Consider the following 16,500-nt stretch of genomic DNA (forward strand, 5'->3'; position numbering starts at 1 on the left):
GAAACGCTTAACACGATGCATGTAGATTGAAAGTTCAAGTACAACAATGCGAAGGACGTTCGTTGGCAAATAAACGATCTCAAGTAAGCCTTGGTGAAAGTACAAGGTCTTATCAGCCAATATAAATGGTCTTCTTCTTGGATCTAATGCAAGTATCCTCTTATTGTTAAATAAAATATTATTCGTCTACACATACAATTAGTTACAGAAACGTTAGTACCATTATTGTCAATTTGAAACAATTGATATCTACTTGTAATACAATATTTCCAAATTCTTATATAATTTTGCGGAATTCAAAGGTGCATAAAAAATGATTATCTTCAAATCTCTTACGCGCCTCTACTCGAAAGAAAATTATTTCCATAAAATAAATAACATCACTTGACAACAAACAAATATTATTTGAACATTTGTTTCCTATTACTAAAACTGTAAAAATTATTTAGGATATTGATATCAGCTGACTTATCCTGCATAAATATATAAATATATCTAAGACCGTGCATTCGAGATATATGTGCTTGAAAATCGAATGTTATTGGAACACATCGATAATTAAATTAACAAGTACTCGAATATTCATTCTTTTCAATCAAATTAATACGAACAATTCTACTTGATACATTCGATAACGAAATAAGAGTATATCTTTGCTTTCAGGGACAACGATAGATAAGGCAATTAATTATCACGAGATATAGGACCGATATTTTTACCCTTACTTATTAATGATATCCAATTGAGAAATTAATTCACTTCGAGTATTCTAAAAATACGTTCTAAAAAAGTCGAATTACTATTAAAATAAATCAGTACTATATATAAAGAGGCATGATTTGTAAAGAGTCTAATTGTAAAAGGATGTATATTCAGGGACAACTCTAGTAGACAATGACACAAGCCTAAATCTTATTACAGTTACGTTTTATACCGATCTTTTCGACGAAAAACACACGAAAACGAAAACGACTTGGGTTTTAGCATTAAACTCTCGACGCTCGGATACGAACGGATACGTGACCGTAATGTAAACAATTCTTGGCGCCTCTGTAGATACACACGAACGAACGAACGAACATACGAATCCAACAAGCACAGTTCATGTGAATATTTCTTATCGTTAGCAAACTTAGAAATTGTATAGATATGCATATAATACATATAGAATATTAATAATTATAAAATAATATATATATATATATATATATATATATATATTATTATACTTGTTTAATATAAAATAATATTATTATTATTATTATAAATTTTATTTCTATAATGTATTATTTATGTATAATAAATATTCCATATAAAATAATAAATCTATAATATTGTAATGAATATAAGTATTTATAAAAATAAATAAGTCTATATAAATAATATAAAAACAAATGAATCTTTTCCCATATTTTTTACAAAACGAAAAAACTTATATCGTCCTTCTACGAGTCTTTCCCCCACCGATCATCCTCCCTGCGCAACACCGCCATTTGCATTTTGCGCCAAGGATAAACAGAAAGGTGGCACATATCATACGATAACGATAACGCCGTATATGCCTTAAAAATAGATATTAGAAATAAAAAAGAAAAAATAATTACCTTTTGTCGAACAGTAAAACGTTGTTAGCCTTGCAGAATACGGTGAACGAACGATGTCTTGTGTTTCCGGTAATCACAGGAATGATTCTGATATCGCATCTACGCTAGAGAGCACAATTAAAAGGCACGCAACGAACGTTGACCAGTCTCAAAGTAGAGAATATAATTTCATTATCAACGCGGTACACAAAAAATAATAATTAAAAAATACACTAACTTTGTCTGATGTTTTTAAACGTGTTAAAATGTAATACAGTTTTTGATTTAACTCAACACACACACACACGAACACAAGTTGATACACGCGTGCATATAGAATATTTATATACGATGCATGTTTACGTATGTAATAAAAATAATGAAGAAATTACTGTCATTGTCACTTATTAAAAAAATCACTCTTGTGTATTCACAAATACAAATGTAGTCCGATCGTCTTTCTTTTTTTTATTTGTCTAATACACTTCTCATGATTTTAAATATTCCTTCGCAGGAAAATAAAAATGTATATTTGTCAAGAAAATATACGTTGTCAACAACAAGTAAGGCGAGAAAACAGTAACAAAATAAACGTCGAAGAGCGCAAGAACTCACTTCAACTCGGTTCGGCACTACGGCTCATACTGCGAAACAATCGACGATTGCTCGCCACCACGCGACTACCAACTCGAACGGTCTACCGCGCAAGATGGCCGCCACTCACGCGTTTCTCATTGGCTACAGCCAAAGACGTTCGGCTACTTTCGACAACCCGCTCTTATCATCATATTTTACCTTACACCAAAGCGAATGACTTTTATGATTAAATTAAGTACGAATAAAAAATATCTTATAAAGAAATGACGAAGTATAATAATTATTAGTATGATTTAAATTTAAATTAATGATTCGTATACATATATCGATGATACGAAATTATAATTATAAATTATTATTATTAGAAATTATCAGTAGTTTGCTTAATAGTCATAAAATAAAATAAAATAAAAAATATATTATAGTATAAATAACTGAATATTAAAATTACATATACTTTTAAATAATACGTATATTATTTATACAAATTCTAATAGTGAAAAGTTATAATACATTATGAATTTTTAATACCTCGACGTTTAAAATAATTTGAAAGTAGAAGATGTGAAAAGTATACAAGTAAGAAAGTATAATTCAAGGCCAAAATGTTTGATAAAAGAATTTCATTATTTTTTCTATACCTTCATAATAACAAATAATTATAACAAATTTTAAAATTAATTTACAAAAATAACATGAAACCGATTGAAATATATACATAACAGTGCAAACTATACAATATTACTCTTGCGTGGCATATTGTATTTTATACGTGCATTCTTTGAACACATTGAATATGAAAACAAATGATTCGATGTTTATTATACGTTTGAAGTACGTGAAATTCCGCTCACTAAGTTTACGCACAAAGCAGAGAAATTCTTGATAGGGGGTCGCACGTGCCTAAATACAGGGTTGTATTTTCTATTCCTGCATGCAACAGGAAATACGATGGTTTGGCTGACACAATGCTGTCAAAATAAATGCTTCGACAATATGAGCCGAATGGCACACGCATGAATGAAAAAGAAAAAAGAGAAACTGGTTCTTTCATCCGCGTGCAGGAAACTCTGAAGAAATATTTTTCTGATACTGATTATGATCATCCTTTCTAAATTATTTATCAACGATATTGCATATTTGATTATAACGTTAAATTTTATAGATATTAATAAAATTTGTTTCCATTTTTTCTTAGAAATTTCATATAAATTAAGAAAAATTAATTTGGAAAACAACAGCATGATAAATAGTATATGTACATGTATATATATATGTTTCGTGTGTTAAATGTTTGAATTCAATTTATGAACTTCCTTATTTCGAAACCACGTATATAAACATTACATAATAAAAGAATTATCTCTTTTAAATAAACATTATAATTTATATGGCAAAATAAAAGCAGCTCGCGAATATAAATTGAAGCGCAAAAATAACAGTTCCATTAGTCTAATTTTATTTCAGAATAATACTGTTCCATCATGTTTCGCAGTTTGACGATCTTCTTTATCCTAAGCCTTTATATCGCAAGTAAGTTTTTAAATACATTAATTTAATGATAAATAATGATAAATAAAAAATAATTTATATGATAAAGGTGTTGTTTGCTCGAGCGATTGTGGGCCAAAAGGGGTTTATTCCGGTTGTGCGAGTGCTTGTCCACTAACGTGTGATAATTATCAAAATCCACCTGAATTTTGTATTCAAGTAAGTGAATACATCTATCGATGTTATGAAAACGAAGTATATTATTTCTAATAATTAACTTATGGATTTGATTATTTTTTAATTAGGTCTGTAGAGAGGGATGCGTTTGCAATAGAGGATATGTTCTAAACAAAAACAATATATGCGTTTTACCCTCTCAATGTTAAAGTAAATAATCCGACGATTATAAAAAATGTAAGTTCGAATTCTATAAAAATGTATAATTCGATAGAATTGAAAAATTATCATATATACTGCAATAATAAAATATTATAATATCATATATTTTTTGATTTGTTTCTTTTTCGAACGTACATATATCCAATATATATCTACCATTTTAAACAATTATTAATTACTTATAAGTAAAAATACAAAGTTTTATATATAGTAAAAAATACCATTTTCATGTTAACACATAAAATGGAACTTTGACAGTTTTTACATGACACTAAGTTAATATAATCAATCGAAAGAAAACAATTAAAAGCAGCAGCATGACAAAAACTATGTATATATATAAATGCTCCGTGTGTTATAAGTTTGAATTCAATTTATGAATTTCCTTATTTCGAAACCACATATATAAATATTGCATAGTATAAGAATTATCTCTTTTAAATAAACATTATAATTTATATGACAAAATAAAAGAAGCTTGCGAATATAAATTGAAGCGCAAGAATAACAGTTCCATTAGTCTAATTTTATTTCAGAATAATACTGTTCCATCATGTTTCGCAGTTTGACGATCTTCTTTATCCTAAGCCTTTATATCGCAAGTAAGTTTTCAAATACATTAATTTACTGATAAATAATGATAAATAAAAAATAATTTATATAATAAAGGTGTCGTTTGTTCGACCGATTGTGGACCAAATGCGGTTTATTCCGGTTGTGCGGGTGTTTGTCCATTAACGTGTGGTAATTACAAAAATCCACCCAAATTTTGTGCTCTAGTAAGTAAACTTGTTTTATTTTATCCGTCGTTGTTTTGAAAACGAAGTATATTATTTCTAATAACTAACTTATGGATTTGATTATTTTCTTCTTAGGTCTGTAGAGAGGGATGCGTTTGCAACGATGGATATGTACTTAACAAAAACAATATATGTGTTTTACCCTCACAATGTTAAAATAAATAATCCGACGATTATAAAAAAATGTAAGTTCAAATTCTATAGGAATGTATAATTCGATAGAATTGAAAAATTATCATATATACTGCAATAATAAAATATTATAATATCATATATTTTTTGATTTGTTTCTTTTTCCATTTGACGATCTCTTTCACTCAAAAAACTATTTTCTCGATCCTAGTTGTAGAAACCATACGAAAGATGGCGAAGTTGTAGCGTTCTAAAATTTCTTGTTCGGCCTTTCTTGTATTAATATAAAATGTATGTAGATGTTATATTAGGGATGCCTATAAGAAATGTCATTTTTTTTTTAATTTGAAAAACATTGCCATTTATTGATAATGTATATAATATAACCTAACTTAATATAATATAACCTATATTCTAGTAAAATGTATTAATATTTAGTACGATTATAGTTCAATTTAAAAAAAATTAAATGAACCCTATAAAAATGAAAGATAATTCACCTAATTGTACGAATTTATCTAATTCGCAATTTTGAAAAGCCCTCCTTTTGAACTACTCTTTTCCATACTAAACTGCTTGTATATTTAATTTATATAAGAACCGCATGGTGGAGACACTGTTCCACTGCTACACTTGTAGCTCGTGTTATCCGTATTTGTCATAGGAGTCTAATACATTTGGAGGCATGTGATTTTTACTAGTCGAACATAACAAAAACATTGTTTTTAATACTTTAATATTAAGATAAAACTAGTGTGAAAAGAAAATTATAAAAATAGTACAATGGTAAGTAAAAAACGAATTATTTACCCATAAAAAAGTAACCTTACTCATACGTATACGCCTCTAATAGCTTTAGCCTCTAACTTTATAAGGAAATGTTACAGCTGAAAATAGATTTACATAATTTAAAAGAGATTTTTATTTTTATCATTATATTTATATAAACAGGTAGTTTTTTCCTTCTTCCTCTTGGTTAAAATTACTTTGTTATATACCTGATTATTATTTTATAATAAATATTGTTTTTATTAAATCTTTATATTATAGCAAGATCCAAACGAAGATACAGAATGGAATGATATTCTTAGGAGAAAGGGTATTATTCCTGAAAAAGCCAAAGAAAAGGAAGTAACGGAAGATCAAATATTAGACATTGTAGAGAATACGATAAATGAAAAAACAGGACGCAGTAAGTTTCTTTATCTGTATCATTAAAAATTGAAATTAAATAAATGGTTTACAATAAATTCTGTTTCTTTAGCTACTAATGATTTAGAAAGTAAAACCTTAGATGAATTGGATGAGTTGGAAGACGAAGAGGATGAAAAATTTCTTTTAGAATTTAGACGTAAAAGGATAGCGGAGATGATGGCATTAGCAAATAAAAGCAAGTATGGAGTAGTTAAGGAAATATCAGGCCAGGATTACGTCCAAGAAGTTAATAATGCAGGAGATGTTTATGTAGTTTTACATTTATATAAATCAGGGTTTGTAACTTAACAAAATTTTTAATATTTACTTTTAAGTGTATATCATTTATTCTATATACTTTGCATTTTTTTCTCAGAATTCCATTATGCTCGCTTGTCAATCAACATTTAGCTTCGTTAGCAAGCAAATTTCCCGCAACAAAATTTCTCAAAAGTATTTCTACTACTTGCATACCTAATTGGCCAGATAGAAATCTTCCAACTATTTTTGTATATTACCAAGGAACCATGGTTAAAAAATTCATCGGACCAATAGAATTAGGTGGAATGAAACTTACGGAAGAAGGTTAAAATTTATATTTATTTCAACAGCGTATAGACTATATATAACAAATGTTAAATTAATATTATAATTAACGGTTACTCTCTTTAACATAAATATAATTTATATTTCAGAATTAGAGTGGATGCTTGGTGAAACTAAAGCTATAACAACAACGTTAAAAGCCAATCCTCGAGTAAATCGTCCGCAAGTAAAAGATGTATTATTTTCTGAATTAGAGAGCGATAGAAATGATTGGTAACTTATTTTGAATTAATGTTACTTTTTAAAAATAATACTACATATAATATAAGGTGCTAAAAGTGTGAATATCTTGTATAATGACAAAAGTGGCATTTCAATTGATATATCTATTTGTTTAAAAAAGTGTATATACATATACACATTTATCACTAATTAATATCACTAAAAATCTTCTTGCTAATGTCGTGTAACGGAATAAAACAATTAATTTTCATAATTTAGATAGTTTCTTCGCTAAGATTTATTCTTTCATATTGTTTTTCAAAATATGTATATGCTACGTAAGTTGAAAATTGATAAAGATAATTTTATACAGAATTTCGAAAATTCAATAATCTCGAAATTTATTTTATCTTGATTAGGCTATCTCAAATTTGTTTACTTGCCCGGTCCCTTTACCTAAACAAGTATTTTCACGACCATAGATATAAATTCTATACTATCTTCTCTTTCACTATTATAAACTTATAAACATACTATACGCATAGTAAAATGGTTTTTCATTAATTTTCGGTAGTTACGCGTCCGAAGTCATACTTTGAAAAGTCTTAGTCTTGATTATATTAAAAAAAAAAAAAAAAAAAAAAACACAAGAATTCTACTATTCATAAAACTTTCTTTATCTTTATCTTTATCTCTTTCATCTTAGTATTTCTGTTTCTTTTTCTTTTTCTTTTTCTTTTGTTAGTGTATAAACTTACCAACTCAAACATGAAGACCCAACAACATAGCAACGATAATATTGCATATATATATATATATATACGTAATAGTGTGTAGAATGGTCGGAAAGCATTTTTTTCTCATTGTTTACATTTTGTTTTCAAGGACTTCTCAGGTTTCTCTTTCACATCCTAACGATACATTACGCCGCTTTTTTTATTGACGACTAAACAGTCTCTTTCTCAAATTTAGTAGAAACACTTCAACGAAAAATTCAGTCCCTATTCATTGCTCAAAAAAGACGGTTGATACGATTTTTTTTCTGGTAAGTTTTCTTTCTTTGCATATTTCTATTTTCTACTTTAACTATTTATTCTTATTACGTCATTTCCAAAACATATTAATCAATTTTATCATTACTTTTATTTATTAATTTATTTTTTAATTTTTGTTGTTTTATTGTTATACGCGAAGTGCACGTGATGTGTGAACATGGATTTATATGTATGTGTGTATTATATATCAAAGAAAAGTATGTAGATTTTTGTTCAAGAAGTTTCGTTTAATTGTTTTTTTTTAATCAACAATTTTCTTTCGAATATGTCGTTCTGATTAATATTATATTATAAATGCTAATCTTTTATTTATTAACAATATTAAGTTTTTAATAATATAATAATGAAAAATATTCAATTATGTTGATAGTTGTGAAAATATTTTAAAGAAGAAATAAAAAAAAGTGAAGACAGTCAAGTTAGTAGTACATTTCTTTGTCTAGAATGCACTAGTGCTTTGTTAAATATTTTATATGATCAAACTGTAATTGTGTAATTGAATTGTTTTACAATTCGTCATCTATTTGAACAATTGTTCAAATAATATAGTTCGTTAAAATAATTGTTGTAAATTATCCATCTATAGTGAAAACAAAACAATGACAACCGATTTTATGTATGTGTAATTTTTTTGTTGTTAGGAATTTGTTTATTTTATTGTTTAAAATATTAGATTAATAATTAAAACTATTCTTTTTGGTTTGAAATTTATATTTTAGGTCAATGAATTTAAAAGAAGCAAATGTAATTAGCATTTCGGAAGAGGATATTTGGTTATCTTCAAACAATTTAGAGATGGAAAGTATTTGCAATGTAACCAATGATTTTGTAGAAGACTTTGATTTTTCATCAATTAGTTCAGAGGTTAACAATGAAACTTCTAATGGTTTTACTGAAACATTGAGTGATTCAATATGCATAAGAATGGATAAGAAAGAACATATTGTTAATCCAGAAATAATTAACTTAGATTCGCATATACTTAAATTAATCTTATTAGGGGCAGAAGATACCATATCTTGTATGTCGTTCCAATGTGATTCAAGAAATAATAAAGAATTATTGAAATTACAATCCGAAGAGGATATGTTAACGTTTAAGGATCTGTGCAATACTCGTAATTTACCTAATATATTAAGAGGTCCTAAATCATATTCTAAGCGTAAAACATTTTCTTTTCCATTTGATACAGAAGATAATTCTTATTACACTAATGAAATGCTTGAGAATAATATTTTTGTAGAAGAAAGTACAAAAAATATGGAGACATCACATCGTAAAAGAAAACAAAAACATGATCCGTTAACTGTTGAAGAGGAATCAATTAATTGGGTGATTAATAGTACAAATGATTGTGATAATAGTTCTAAGAAAAAAATTAAATTAAACTCGAGAAAAACAACGGAACGTAATTGTAGTAATAAAAGAAAAATACGTGGAAGGAAGTCATTGTTAATGAAAGAGGTAAACAACGAACAACCTGTAAATGAAACTTCTCAAAAATCTAATGTTACTTCAGATTCTACTGCATCTATTTTGGAACAAGATAAAGGAACAAGTAATGATGTAGATATTTCTCTCGATTTCATTACATGTCATGAAGAACAAATTCACGAAGATTATATAGATCACTTTGATATCTTAACTGATATTTTAAAAGAACAACAAGTTTTGAATGACGATTGTTACAATGTTAATTCTAATACCATTTATAGTTCTAATATTCTAGACTACCAAAAAGTAGAATGTCACAAATCTCTAAAAGATAATGTTATAGATCAGGTAGAAAATAGTTCTGAAAGTCCATTGGATTGCAAGGATTTTTCTCATCATAAGAGTAAAGATTGTTTACTGTTTGAAGAAAATTCAGAGACAAGTTATGTTAATAATTATCTTTCAAGTTATTTTAATGATTCGTTGGATAATTCACTGGATATTGCATCCTGCCAAGAACAATCTACACATAATATTATACAAAATTCTTTAAATAAAGACAAAACTAAACATTTGGATAGTCTGTTACTTAAAGATGAAGAAAAGTATAAAGCTTATTTAGAAAGTAAATTAAATAATGATTTAGTTTCTTCAAATAGTAATTTTCTACTTATCAATGTTAGTAAAAGTAAAACAGATGATTATTTAAATAATAATTTAGAAGATTCAACTATTGTAAAGCCAAAATCAAATACGCAGCAGAATGCTCAATTCGACGTACTTCCTGATACAGATCTTTCTGCACAAGTTTCATTAGATTCAAAAGACATTTCATCAACAGATGTATTAGAAAATGATAAACATTTAGAAGAAGTAGTACAAGAAAAAAAGAACGCCCAATAAGTATATAATGGTCCACAAACTCAATGAAGAACTTGAGTTAGAGTGTGATTATAAAGAAACAAATGATAAAAAAGCTTTAATAAAAACTGATAATTCAAATCATATAAAGAAAGTAAAAGAGGATATTAAGGAAACGTAAGTTATATTCATATATGTATATATACACAGGGTGGCCTATAACAATAGTACAAGTGAGCAGGGAGTGTACTCAACAAATTTTCAAATTTATTTTTCTACAAAACAAACCCTTATACGAACAAAATTTATTTTATATTTTTGAGTTAGTTTTTAATGTAAAATCACATCCTTTACTCGCTTGTTCCATTAGTTGCAGAACACTATATATATTTCATTGAAGAATTCTAGTATGTACTACATGTAACTAAAATTATGTATAGTTTGCAGTGTTTATTATGTCCATTAACATTTCCATCCAAACGTTCGCTGGCGTTGCATGTATCAGGGGCACACGGAGGTAGCAAAACATGTTTTTTTCTACGTGTATTTATTTATATATTCTCAGTTTTATAATTACATACCTTTTTGTAGATATGTATATGATATTATGCGAACGTTGCGGTCGACTTTTCAATAAAAAGTGTGTCTTTAATAATCACTTCATATATTGTGGCTGTGTTAAATTACCTTTTGATTGTAATAAGTGTAATAAGAGTTACAGGTAAGAAAGAAATTTATATTTTTTTATTAAAGTAGAATTTTTTAAGTAAAAATAGTACACATATAGTTCTTTTTTGTTTTAGGCATAAATCATCTTTAATATACCACCTTAAAATTGTGCATAAAATAGATTATAAGAAAGATACAAATAAGGAATATAAATGTGATGTCTGCTCAAAAATATATAAAAAGTATGGTGCTTTTGAAAAACACTTAGGTACACATATTAATTCCAAAAAGTCCTTGAATTTAAGGGATAAAAATTGTACTCTCATAGTCACCGTTTAATATACATTATTTTTCATATATTACATTGAATACATCGATAATAACTATTCTTTTACAATCTATTTTACATGACATTATTTTTATTATTATTTAATAAGTTTATAACAATATATTTTTATACGTTTGATAAAAAATATTGTTTTTAGTTTAAGTTCATGTTTAACTTTAGTTTTAATTAATTAATTGACACACACACAAACAAGATAAAAAAAAGAAAAAGAAAATTGTCGTTCGAACGTGGTTACATCGATTCCACCAAGAGATTAAATATTTTTTATCTTGTTACGTAATATTTTATTTATATTAATTTGACTGACTAAGATTATATTGTTATAGTTTATGTATATATATATATTACCGTGAAAGACCGAAATTGGAGAATGTAAAGATTCACGTGTTCGCTTGTCCACGTGAAAAATGAAAAATCAAGTATTTGCGTTTATTCTTATACATTAATATTTTAGATATACACCAAGCAACCATGTGAATCTTGACATTCTCCAATTTCAATCTTTCACGGTAACATATATATATAACATGTAGAAATATTTTTTGATTTGCTAAATAATTTTTTTATTCGTGAATTTTATTTTTGTGTAATACGTAAAAACGTTTAGAAATAAATAATATTATTTCGATTTAAATTAATTTTATCGTTAAATATATAAATATACGTTATGGCAAATAAAATATGTTATATTTTTGGTTCATTTAATTGCTTTAAGAAGAGAGATATAAGAAATCGAAGTCATTATAATCTATAAGATAATTTAAAGACTGTTTAAATAACGTTCTTTATAAAGGAATAATTATGTAAGATTATATTTATTATATTTACTTACTTTTTGATAATAGGACAATCTCATTACTGAAAAATCTCCTGCGGTGATTTTACACGAGAAACTTGAACGAATAAACATAATAAGGGGTGACGATGAATAGATTGAAAGTTTGTACCACTTTATATTGTATGCAGTATTCCCGATATCTTCGGCCTCAAATAAATGTAATATTTTTATATAATATTTGGTGTTTGTTGAAAAAATTAAAGAAATAACAAAAGACAACAACGATTACCTTTTCAATCAGAAATTCTCCGAGATAGCAATAAATGAAGAAACTGTGTGTAAGAAATATTCCATAGGAAGTATATGTGAAGATTCCACCGATGTCATTATTTTCTATATACTAATTACGATTATTGATATTTATCTTAATTAAATAATTATTATTATATTAATCATTTTTTCCATAACTTACTATAATAAGCAAATATCCATCTATACCAAGAGCAACAGTGTTTCCTAACAATTGAAACAATATTAATCCACGAAAAGAATCTTTCATTATTTTTACGTATCTAAAATCATTAAATTAATTTTAGATAATAAACAATTATGATAAAAATAAATAAAAGAAATAATGAAACTTACTCTATTATTAATACATGGCGTTTTACGATACAACTCAAACAAGCGCATTCTCTATTATTATTATTATTATTATTATTATTATTATTATTATTATTATTATTTTTATTTTTATTATTATTATTATGTTTACTATTACCAGAATAATTACGTATAACGTTGGACAATATTGCGAGTTGTCCGCACGCATGAAGGACCGCAGTACATAAAAAAGAATCCGTTGAAAAGTTCACGCACATGATAAAAAAGTTTTGCATTAATTGGATCATATAAATTATTTCGAAAACAGGCGTTTGTTTTTCATCGAATGGAAACCATCCTTCGAAGGGTAATTTTCTTATCGTTACATTTAAATACGAATTAATATTAACGATATGCCCGTTGTAGATCGGCGTAAGTATAAAAACTAAATAATAAATAATTTTTATTATTAAGGGGCTAAGTTTAAAAAAAAATTGTACAATACATTTTTTTTCTTACTAAAATACGTTAGCACTATGCAAAGTGTATGAATTATGTTAATACGTCTTGCTATTTTTGCGTGATGAAGTAGAATCTTCTTATTGGTTTCCGATAAATCAGAAAAATCGTTCCAATCATCGATCATACGTTTGATAATTATTTTGTAGCTTTTACTATTTAGTTTAGCGAATAAGAATCTTGTGATAGTTGGAACACTGTAAACCATCATCAAAATAATGTCTACCGGTATACTTTCACCTTTTTTTATATAAAGAAATGAAGGGATAAACATGATGCTGAACATTAAAAAAATGAGGAATGATTTTATAGACGCGTATAAATCTTTTTCTGGCCAAAGACCTAACAGTTTCATACTCCAGCGAGCTAGAAAAATAGTTTCGTAAAAATTACCATTGTTTTTTAACATTGCAATTATTTCAAAACAACGTGCCATTTTTCACTGATCTCACCAAAACCAAAACTGAAAACAATAAACGTTCTCCGAATGTATCGTTTTCTTATATCTACAAAAAATGGTGTAATTTGTTTAAGCATTTTTTAATTAGTTGTTCTAATGACCGAGAAAATAATAGGATACATTGCCTATAGATTGAAAATTAATGGCGATATTTCAATTATGTATGTAATTCGTTATTGCTTTAGTTCGATACTTAACTTGTCATTAATGATTGCTCTATATACATTATTTGTAGTATAATACATAGATATTATAAATTATTGAAATTGCATGTGAATAGTTCAATATATTCCGTGTAGCTTTATTTTATTTTTTCTACGATGTAAATGGTCGATGTATCTTTCGAAAATTATACAGTACTTGTAGTATACAGTTTCATGTATATAATTTGTCCTTTATTAATTACCATCATTTATATTTTATTTGCATATAAATGTTGTATAAATTATTAGAAAAAATTTCTATGCACGCGAATAGTTCGATTTCTTCAGTGTAACGTTACTTTATATTTTCTTAGATCATAAACGAGTGAAGTTTCTTCCGAAAATGTTACAATCCTTGTGTAGTAAAGCGTTGCTTCTGTAATTTGACATTGATAGATGGCAGACGATTTATAATGGTAAAACAAGACCGATACACACTTGGAAACTTTTTCTTTTTTTATATTTGAATGAAAATGTATGCGATGTCTAGAAAAACCCTCTTTTTTACGCAAATTTTAAGAACACTATTATGTCTGTCTAAAGGACAGCTTGAACTGTTTAGATTTTATGATAACAATGTTCGATATAATAAATCATTTAAATACGAAATATATATGAGATATGAAATATCTGTATTGTAAATCATTTAAATAATTTTCATAACATTTGATTACATGAATTAAAAAACAGAAAAATTTCAATCTGACATAGAATAAAAACTTCCATCAAATTTGGATTATCCAATCCTAATATTAGCATATTTGCTACAACCAAAACAAAATCCTGTGACATAATCCTATTGATCCAAGATTTTGTTGTTGTAGAATTAATTTCCGAAGCTGTATCGGTAAATATATTAAAAGTGTATGTTCAAAGATACGCGAGTCGGATAAGTGGCGGGTAAATTGAAATTTGTAGCAATCGATCCAAATGAAAGGTAATCGTCGACTTAAATGAAATTTTAATGAACACAATTTTTGTATAACATTTATGTATATTTTAAAAAAATAGAAGAGGAAAGGAAGGAAGCTAAGAGAAAAGGAAAAAAGAAAGAAAGAAAATAAGGATGAAAGAAAGGAATGAAGGAAGGAAGGAAGCAAGGAAGAAAGGGTTGCAGCGGTGGCGCCAACACGGAGAAAACCGGAATCAGAGCTTAGACCGGAACCACGCAGATCATCCTCAGTAGTTGCCCAGACGCTGTCACGGGCGTAGCTGGATGCTGGGTTGTCTCTCTCTCTCTCGCGCGCGCGCGTGCCGCAGGGAGGTGCTTCCTTTTCTTCTTCCTCTTCCTCCTGACCTACCTCCCTCTCGCCGTCTCCTCCTGTCGCCGTTTCTTCTTCTCTTCTTGACGCGGCGAATAAAATAATTCATAGATTCAATTTAACAACAAGATAACGCGCAGCGGTAGTTAAAAACAGCGACAGCATCAACGACAACATCAACAATAACAACAACCACAATAGTAACAACAACAATATAATAATAATAATAAATTAATAATAATAATAATAATAATAATAATAATAATATAATAACAAGAAAAAGAAAAAAATATAACACAAGACAACACACACACACAACACCACTTCTTCCCTCTCCTCTTCCTCTCCACCAATAATCTCTCTCTCTCCTTCCACCAGCCTCGTCTCGATAGTGGCTCACGTCCGTTTCGCTTGCCGGCCGGGAAGAAGAGAGAAAAGGAGAGAGAGAGAAAGAAGCTGCGTAAAAGGGGAAGAAAGAGAGAGTGTGTATGTGTGTGTGTGAGAGAGAGAGAGAGAGAAAGAGAATGTGACATAGGGGGTGATGGTGGTTGTTTCTTGCCGGTCGGTTGAAAGAAAAAGAGAGAATTGTATGAAAGCGAGAGAGAGAGAGAGAGAGAGAGAGAGAAAGAAAGAGTTAGATAGATAGATAGATGATAGATAGATAGATAAATAGATAGATAGAACTGAGAGAATATAAGAAAAGAAGAGAGAGAAGGTGTGAAAAGAAAGAAGTGTGCTTCTGTGTATGGTGCAGTGCGGTGTCGTGCATCTTCTTCTTATTCTGGAGAGAAAAAGAGAAAGCCGCCGATTAGAAGAAAGAAGAGAAAGCAAAAAGAGAGAGAGAAACATAGAGCATGGCGTGGTCGGATTTAGCATGTGTCGTCTCCTCCTTGCCGTGACGTGATAAGGTGAGTAACAGTTGTATTTAACAAAGGTTTCCGATTGTTCAATTTCGCGCTAATTTCTTTATCTACTTGTTTGTTTTTTTAATCCTACCGATCGAATTTAATTAACAAAAAAGAAGGATAAGAAATATTGTTTTTATTTTGTATTTTTTTTTATATGTTTATTCGTTTATTATAACAATAAAAATATGATTTAATGAAGATAAAAAATATGTCGATCGAAAGGAAAAAATTCCGGTTGTCTGGCTTAGCTCCTTCTTTCTACTTCGCGATATCAAAGATCGTACGCGCTCGGCCGGCGTCGCGTGCGTAGACAAAGACGGAGATAGATTGTGTAGGGGAAAGAAAGAGATGGAGAAAGAGGGTGAGAGCAGAACGCGAGACAGTTGAGAGGGTAGAAGGGATAGCGGACATGGCGTTTTCGAGCAACCACTTCGA

At 28.2% G+C, this 16,500-nt stretch overlaps 6 protein-coding genes across 8 annotated transcripts in view; 5 read left to right on the plus strand and 1 right to left on the minus strand.

The window, feature by feature from the left end:
* ec (ubiquitin specific peptidase echinus) overlaps positions 1–2,315 on the minus strand; it is a 58,645-nt gene extending 56,330 nt beyond the window's left edge. The window contains exon 1 of the mRNA XM_015320472.2: positions 1,605–2,315. The gene's annotated coding sequence lies outside the window, so the exon portion shown is untranslated. The remainder of the gene's footprint in view (positions 1–1,604) is intronic.
* A 1,277-nt stretch (positions 2,316–3,592) lies between these two features.
* Positions 3,593–4,173, plus strand: LOC149032266 (venom peptide SjAPI-2-like). The gene is made up of 3 exons (XM_089173443.1): positions 3,593–3,713; positions 3,781–3,890; positions 3,977–4,173. The coding sequence occupies exons 1-3, from the start codon at positions 3,665–3,667 to the stop codon at positions 4,055–4,057; spliced, it is 240 nt and encodes a 79-aa protein (XP_089029569.1). The 5' UTR covers positions 3,593–3,664; the 3' UTR covers positions 4,058–4,173.
* Positions 4,174–4,590: 417 nt separating this feature from the next.
* On the plus strand, positions 4,591–5,143 carry LOC149032267 (chymotrypsin inhibitor-like). The gene is made up of 3 exons (XM_089173444.1): positions 4,591–4,672; positions 4,740–4,849; positions 4,946–5,143. Exons 1-3 carry the CDS (start codon positions 4,624–4,626, stop codon positions 5,024–5,026), a joined length of 240 nt encoding a protein of 79 aa, XP_089029570.1. The 5' UTR covers positions 4,591–4,623; the 3' UTR covers positions 5,027–5,143.
* Positions 5,144–5,627: 484 nt separating this feature from the next.
* viaf (viral IAP-associated factor) lies at positions 5,628–7,242 on the plus strand. Its single transcript, XM_015324948.2, has 5 exons — positions 5,628–5,788; positions 6,053–6,194; positions 6,267–6,492; positions 6,573–6,781; positions 6,892–7,242. Exons 1-5 carry the CDS (start codon positions 5,786–5,788, stop codon positions 7,017–7,019), a joined length of 708 nt encoding a protein of 235 aa, XP_015180434.1. The 5' UTR covers positions 5,628–5,785; the 3' UTR covers positions 7,020–7,242.
* A 144-nt stretch (positions 7,243–7,386) lies between these two features.
* On the plus strand, positions 7,387–12,562 carry LOC107068505 (uncharacterized). The gene is given in 5 exon segments (XM_089173547.1): positions 7,387–10,352; positions 10,354–10,491; positions 10,755–10,854; positions 10,857–11,035; positions 11,118–12,562. Coding segments are annotated over 5 exon segments (2,232 nt in total). The 5' UTR covers positions 7,387–8,742; the 3' UTR covers positions 11,323–12,562.
* Positions 12,563–14,673: 2,111 nt separating this feature from the next.
* Positions 14,674–16,500, plus strand: part of Task6 (TWIK-related acid-sensitive K[+] channel 6) — a 60,003-nt gene continuing 58,176 nt past the window's right edge. For all 3 annotated transcript variants that reach the window (XM_089173549.1, XM_015324549.2, XM_015324557.2), the window contains exon 1: positions 14,674–16,065. The gene's annotated coding sequence lies outside the window, so the exon portion shown is untranslated. The remainder of the gene's footprint in view (positions 16,066–16,500) is intronic.

This window comes from Polistes dominula, unplaced genomic scaffold (genome assembly GCF_049000335.1).
Source record: "Polistes dominula isolate Pdom_NZ unplaced genomic scaffold, Pdom_raw_medaka contig_33, whole genome shotgun sequence".
NCBI classification, from domain to species: Eukaryota; Metazoa; Arthropoda; class Insecta; order Hymenoptera; family Vespidae; genus Polistes; species Polistes dominula.

Coding starts and splice junctions, on each gene's coding strand:
- LOC149032266 (XM_089173443.1), top strand. CDS start 3,665: ATGTTTCGCAGTTTGACGATCTTCTTTATCCTAAGCCTTTATATCGCA. Junction 3,714..3,780: donor CCTAAGCCTTTATATCGCAA/GTAAGTTTTTAA, acceptor TATATGATAAAG/GTGTTGTTTGCTCGAGCGAT. Junction 3,891..3,976: donor CACCTGAATTTTGTATTCAA/GTAAGTGAATAC, acceptor TTTTTTAATTAG/GTCTGTAGAGAGGGATGCGT.
- LOC149032267 (XM_089173444.1), top strand. CDS start 4,624: ATGTTTCGCAGTTTGACGATCTTCTTTATCCTAAGCCTTTATATCGCA. Junction 4,673..4,739: donor CCTAAGCCTTTATATCGCAA/GTAAGTTTTCAA, acceptor TATATAATAAAG/GTGTCGTTTGTTCGACCGAT. Junction 4,850..4,945: donor CACCCAAATTTTGTGCTCTA/GTAAGTAAACTT, acceptor TTTTCTTCTTAG/GTCTGTAGAGAGGGATGCGT.
- viaf (XM_015324948.2), top strand. Junction 6,493..6,572: donor TTACATTTATATAAATCAGG/GTTTGTAACTTA, acceptor TTTTTTTCTCAG/AATTCCATTATGCTCGCTTG. Junction 6,782..6,891: donor AATGAAACTTACGGAAGAAG/GTTAAAATTTAT, acceptor TTTATATTTCAG/AATTAGAGTGGATGCTTGGT.